We start from the raw sequence: 6,886 nt of genomic DNA, 5'->3' as shown, positions 1-6,886 counted from the left end.
GTAAGTTAACCCACCGGTTCCTATCTCTATCGCACGCCCGTATATACATATATTGCTGTTCCGCTCGCTCAGGGTTATCAAAGAGAATTTGAAATAGAGGTGTATTGTCAAAGAAAACTTTGTAGTGACTCAAATTTCGTCGCTGATACACTTACTAACTGATGATTTTCTACCAAATTCTACCAGATTCTACCAAAATTCTGAAGATACGTCCGTCTTAGAAAGCTAGTATTAGACAAACAACAAATAAAAATCAATAATTTCTTTTTTTATTAATAAAACAAATTCAAAATGCATTATTTTTCATGTAAAATTGATGTGTGCAACACGACTACCACGAGTTGGGGTTTAATATTTACGTTAGCGTCTACGTGAACTCGATCGCATTCCCTCTCTAATGCACCGATGCATCAGTGCAAGCGAGATAGACTGCAATCGAGCTTACGCAGTCGCTAACGTAAATGTCAAGTATGAACTAGTGGTACATCGACGTCAAGGATGCCTCCGACCTTGGAAGATTTAACAACTGGAGTCGCCTTTATGAGCTCTGTCGAAAACAGCGGCCAGTGGTCATATATTGTAGGAACTGACGTTTATCTGACATGGCTATTTATAGGTTACGTACAAATAGCCATACATTTGACGTGCCCCTCCCTCGAAACAATCGTCAGACTGTTTTGTACAGAAAATTACAGACAAGGTTAATATTAAATCCTCCAAGCCTCCGATGGAAATATTAATTTGGGTAAAATACTTTGGGGTGTGATACCTTGGGAAAGGGTTATAAGATAATGCATGTTGTTTTACTACTATTTAGGTAGGTAAAATCCATAAAATTGTTGACAAGTTTTTGAATAATAAATACTCAACAAAGGACAGGACTTAAAAAACTCAGAAGAGTTTTAAGCGCTGAGCCTTGTAAAAACGAGTCGTGTTGTTCAAATTTAGACTCAAAAGATTCGAGTTCCTACCAAGACGTCATTAGACGTTACGTTTGTTTTAAAAACAATGTAAGATCAAATCATATGACGCAATGAATAAATTCGAATATCATGAGATAAACTGAGTTCATAAATGTTTTTGTACTTTAATTTGAACTGTTTTGCGAACGAATTTCGTGACTTACCGGCTATATCAAAAATACAGGGTTATGAGACAATATTTATTATAAGATCACCCTGACTACTGGTTAAAAGAATCCACTTAAAAATCCCTACCTGTATTTAAATATTAAATTTGTAAATACATCATTAATTCCCAGTTTTGATAACAATTACATTTACTGCATTAATTTCTGTTGACCTCTGTCTATTGAATGTTACTAGGTTTTGCCTGCGATGAGTTAGGTGGTTGCCTGTCGTCAATTGTCGAAATGGCGCTAACTCGATCGAGAAATCTAACATGATGACTTTCTTCTAAGGTAGAAGGTAGTGTGAGTCCTCTTGTCTCAGGTAACAAAAAAGTTATAAGAGCTCCAATAAGAGCCGAGATTGCAAACGTACACGCCGCTGCAGTATTTGATAGAGCATTTATTTGAGGACCTATAACCTGCCCAATTCTGGACATAAGTGACAAAACACCTAACGTAGAACTACGTATATTTGTAGGAAACAATTCAACACCGTAAAGAAAAACAACTATAAAAGACGTATAATAGCAAGAATTAGAAAAACAAGCAAACATTGTTCTTACCCAAGAAGGTTTGAAAGTTACTGGCACAAAAACTACGATTAACATGAACACACCAGCTAGAAACATAGTTGTTCTAAGGAATGGTCTTCTCCCGAACCTATTTACTACAAATATGCTAACAAAGGACCCTAACATTAATAAAGCTCCATTGATCACTGTATTTTTATGAACTTTTGGGGTCATTTTTCCTATGAACTGTGAAACTCCGTAGTAGCACATCCCACAAACGAAATAAAGATACGCCATAACAGAAAAATTCTTAGTGTGGCTTTTATATTTAAAAATGTGGTAAAATTTCATATTCTGTGTTTTTATGTCACTTTGCGATGAAAGGTATGTTTCAATCTCAGCTCTGACCGTATCGTAGGGTATTTTATTGCTGAAACAATGTACTTAATTTAAACACAAGTACATAAGTAAAAGCTGCTATATCACGCTAAATGTTCATGCCAAGTGCTACGTCAAGTATGCAGCTTGTAGGGATATGCGTATTATTCATTTTTACTGCTGCTGCTACGCAAAACGGAGGGTTCCGTATCTTCGCGGCAACTACGTCCTTTTAATAAAAAATAAGGGTTTTGGAAAAAACTCATTATGACTCAACCGATCATGTTCAAATTCGTGAATAGTGTGTATTTATCAAGCTATATTTTCTTGATATTAACGTCCAGTTTAAAAGTTTGAACGGGGAGGAAAAATCGGAAAACTATAAATTTGAACAAAATAAGTTAAATTTGTGTGGAACTCTCGAGTCCGACTCGCACTTGTCCGGATGCTCACCTACATCAAAAGCTTTAGTTGAATTTCGCATGTGACGTGACGTGTTATTGCATGCGCTTGAAATATTTAGCGAAATTAAGTCCTGTACATTATATTAAAATAATTATCATATTATCTACTCACAAGCGACAAATCTTCTCCATGACTTTAATCGCCTCCTCTTTCTTGTTCTTGTCCATTAACCATTTCGGCGACTCCAAGAGCAAGAATTTTATGATGACACAGAATATGACAGGCACAGAGACCGCTAGTTGGAATTGATCGCAATTTCTTAGTACGTAAGATATGCCGGCCAGAGCGACGAGTCCCAAGTTAGAGGCGATGTGAAGGAATGTAGACACGGTCGGGCGGTAGTCGGTACCACAGAATTCCACGCTCAGTACGTAGCCGGCGACGATTGCACCGCCAGAACCGGCGCCTTCGAAGAATCTCGTAAAGCAGAAGAGCAAAAACGTGGGAGTGATGGCCACGATACAACCAGATAAGCTGATGATTAACTGGCATACGGCATATATCATTAGGCGCCCGTATCTAAAAACAATAATATATTTCATTCCATTTTGTGCTAGATAGATGGGTTTAATTCATATGATTTCCTTTGAGTTGAAGGAGTATGGAGAATAGGTCGACAAAATTCCTTTTTTTTGGAATTAGAGGATCTTAAAACTCACAGTCTTTTTCTGGGGGTTAGAAACTTTACTATTTATAGAGGCAGGGTGTTGCGTTCAATTGCAAATGAATGCATTGCCTTTAAAGGAGAAGGATAGAGAACCTTAAAGGCTACCGGGCCTACCGGGGATATTTTGGGGAATTCAACGTGGCTCTTAATTAACATTAAAACAGTTTTCTAATCAAATCTGTTAATATGTTCAGTTATATGTTGTCAAGGCACGACTTGCAATTTCACATTTTTTAATAAACAAGTTCCTCACTAAAGTTACGTATATATGTCTGTATTATATATGTATATATGTATGCTGTATATGTAATTAATATGTATATATAAGTATTGTTATATTGTTGTAGATTTAGTATTTATAAGATTTTTCTTTAGAGTTATGTAGTTTCCAATCTAGTTTTTTGCACCTCCTAAATAGTAAAATTAATATTATCACTTCTCCACTACCTAAAGGTTGTCTGGTAGAGATCGCTCTTTAGCGATAAGACCGCCTGTTGTCACCTCTGTCTTCATTTATTATGTATGTCTCTCTGTAAATGTTATTTTGAGGTTGTGCAATAACGAGGATTAGTATTGTATTATGTATTCTATTGTAAAGTTAAGTTAGTGCATGCTGGTTCATTAAGAACACAAAAGCAATGATTTCTCAATAACCACGAAACCGGGCTCCCAGGGTTCCGTATCCATTAGCCTTAAGTCAAGTTATTGAAATACATTCGGAGAATGTAAGATAATGTGGAGTGTAAATAGGGATGAATATAATATCTTGTAAGTTCAATAAAACAAACACTTTACCTGTCAGACAAAACTCCAAATACTAAGGCTCCGACTAGCAAACCGAGAAAAGAAATGCTTTCACTCATGCTAATGAGCCACTTTTTCTCGCATATAATTCCAAACTTCGTCTGCACTGTTTTCGTAAATGTGCTGTGATCCCAGACTGGATAATCACAGGGACACGTGTTTTCTTTTGCTGTTTCATTGGCGCCACATGTATACTTCATCGGCGGCGACAAGAAGATTATATTAAGAGTATGCCAAACAGACATAAATTTGGTAGCGAAAAAAAGGCTTATAAAGTAAAAATGGTAACGCGTAAACTTCTTAAAATATATCTCAACTGGATTTACCACTACCATGATATGAAAAAATCAAATGATAAATGTTTTGTTTACTGATTTCCAATAAAATTTTGGTATCATTTTGGCAGCATGTATGACAGACATTCAAAGACTTTTTGTTTTGTATATAATATTTTTTAATTGTTGATTTTAAAAATAGGTTTTTGTCTATTGTAGTCTGGCAAAACAATTTTGTCAATAGAAACAGGCGGCTTTGAAAAATGTAGGCGCGATTCTATTCGATTGTCAATACAAAATTTAATTTAGCGTTAAAAGCAAGCACAGAGTTTTTACACGCGTTCGCCCGTAAAGGGCAGAACATACGAAACGAACCAACGAAATTAACACGTTTCAGGGCCACTAGCGTTTTTTGAGCGTCAGTAGACGCCAGCTGACTAGACAGTCAGCGCTATGAAAAATGGCGTCATTGAGCAGTTTCGCCAACGTTGCGTCGCGCAACAGCCATAGGGTTGACTAGACGCCGAGTTCAGGAGACGCTATACTTGCCTTAACACTAACTGGTGACTGTGATCATAATGCTATCTCCTTTTGACTTGTTAAGACCATCCAAGAGTGAAAGAAATGGCATGACATGATACGCTACTTAGTTTCACGGCAAGTATAGTGTAGGGTGGCCCTTAGCATTGCTGATGACATACCAAAAACAACCTTTTTTTGAAGTGAAACTTCTTATGCGACTTGCAACAAGGTTGCTTTAAACTTTTAACGCTATAATCGGTACCATAAAGTACTAAATAAAAACAGTCTTTATTTGTTCATAAAGTAAAATTTGGCAGATGTTAATGTTAACGTTAATGTTATCTTAATGTTAATGTTGATGTTAATGTGAAACTTCTTATGCGACTTGCAACAAGGTTGCGTTAAACGTTTAACGCTATAATCGGTAACATAAAGTACTCAATAAAACCGGCCAAGAGCATGTCGGGCCACGCTCAGTGTAGGGTGCCGTAGTTACTCTTCCGTCACAATAAGCTAAACAGGAGCTTAAAGTATAGTAAATTGTTAACCAAGGGATGAAACGGTACTTTTCCCGCTATAGGCAAATTTGCATAATCAGTACCTAATTAAAGTAAGTCTTTTTACTATGAAGGGAAAACTTTTTACGATAACTCAAAAACAGCTAAACTGATCATGTCCGCTATAGTTTTCATTTAATGTCTTTCTTAAGCTATACTTCCACAATTTTTTTCATATTTTTTGGACCTATGGTTCAAAAGTTAGAGGGGGGGGGGGACACATTTTTCTTTTCTTTCGGAGCGATTATCTCCGAATATATTCACTTTATCAAAAAATGTTTCTTGAAAACCCTTATTAGTTTTAAAAGCCCTTTCCAACGATACCCCACACTCTAGGGTTGAAGCGAAAAAAAAATTTCACCCCCACTTTACGCCCCTACACGTAAAGTGGGGGTGAAATTTTTTTTAGGTACCCTAAAAAAATTAAATTTTTAGATTTTATTGTACGACTTTGTCGGCTTTATTGATTTATATATCCATGCCAAATTTCAGCTTTCTAGCACTAACGACCACGGAGCAAAGCCTCGGACAGACAGACAGACAGACAGACAGACGGACATGGCGAAACTATAAGGGTTCCTAGTTGACTACGGAACCCTAAAAACAGTCTTTATTTATTCATAAAGTTAAATTTGGCAATGTTAACGTTAATGCTAATGTTAATGTTGATGTTAATGTTAATGTTGAAGTGAAGTTTCACTTCTTCCGCGCGAAGGGACTCCACGCACAATTTTACGTATCATACTTTTACAGGTGACTTAAAAAGATTAGATCATTATTGTGTCAAAAACTGTCTTGACCTCAATATCGAGAAGTGTTGCTCTATTTCATTCTCTCGTAAGCGTAACCCAATTACTTTTGATTACCAGATCAAAAACAAAGAACTGAATAGAGTCACCGAAGTAAGAGATCTTGGTGTTTACTTAGACAGCGAAATCCATCTTACTTCTCATATTGACAAAATTATGTCAAAAGCATATAAAATTAGGTTAGGTTTTATTTTCCGCCAAGGTAAAAAAATTTGTGATCCCCGAACTATTACTTTACTTTATAATGCCTTTGTCAGATCGCATTTAGAATTCGCATCCGTTGTTTGGAGTCCTCAACATCGGTGTATTAATGCCATCGAAAAGATAAAATAAATTTAAAAGATCCAAAATAAATTTATTAAATTGATGAAATATAGGTTTGAATTGTTGGATGGTGATAACATGGTAAGTCTCCAGCTGCGCAGGAGCAAAAAGATCAAATTTTTCTGTTTAAATTATTAAACCATCTAATCGAGTCGCAATATCTTATTAGCAATATTTCATATAGATGTTCTAATTCCCGAACTAGATCAAAAGCGTTATTTGCCATTCCATTCTGTCGTACAAAGTACAACAAAAACTCATATCTAGTTAGAGCATGCTCAACGTATAACTCTAAATATGCCAATTTTGATGTGTTCAATATGAAGCTGGGTAAATTTGTTACCTCAATGAAGAAAAAAAAACCTAACTTAACACTTAACAACAAGCTTCATAACACACTAACGTAACTTTTCTTCTCCCAAATTAACAAACATAAATGTCCGC

General features: G+C 36.0%; 1 protein-coding gene across 1 annotated transcript; it reads right to left on the bottom strand.

The window, feature by feature from the left end:
• Window positions 1–793: 793 nt before the first annotated feature.
• LOC133517520 (solute carrier family 22 member 1-like) lies at window positions 794–3,264 on the bottom strand. Its single transcript, XM_061850850.1, has 2 exons — window positions 2,596–3,264; window positions 794–2,071 (listed from the first exon to the last, which is right to left on the bottom strand). The coding sequence occupies exons 1-2, from the start codon at window positions 3,024–3,026 to the stop codon at window positions 1,309–1,311; spliced, it is 1,194 nt and encodes a 397-aa protein (XP_061706834.1). The 5' UTR covers window positions 3,027–3,264; the 3' UTR covers window positions 794–1,308.
• Between the last annotated feature and the right edge of the window lie 3,622 nt (window positions 3,265–6,886).

Source organism: Cydia pomonella, chromosome 4 (assembly GCF_033807575.1).
Source record: "Cydia pomonella isolate Wapato2018A chromosome 4, ilCydPomo1, whole genome shotgun sequence".
NCBI lineage: Eukaryota > Metazoa > Arthropoda > Insecta > Lepidoptera > Tortricidae > Cydia > Cydia pomonella.
This window is presented reverse-complemented; position numbering and strand designations above follow the sequence as displayed.

Coding starts and splice junctions, on each gene's coding strand:
- LOC133517520 (XM_061850850.1), bottom strand. CDS start 3,026: ATGAAATATATTATTGTTTTTAGATACGGGCGCCTAATGATATATGCC. Junction 2,072..2,595: donor ATGGAGAAGATTTGTCGCTT/GTGAGTAGATAA, acceptor ACATTGTTTCAG/CAATAAAATACCCTACGATA.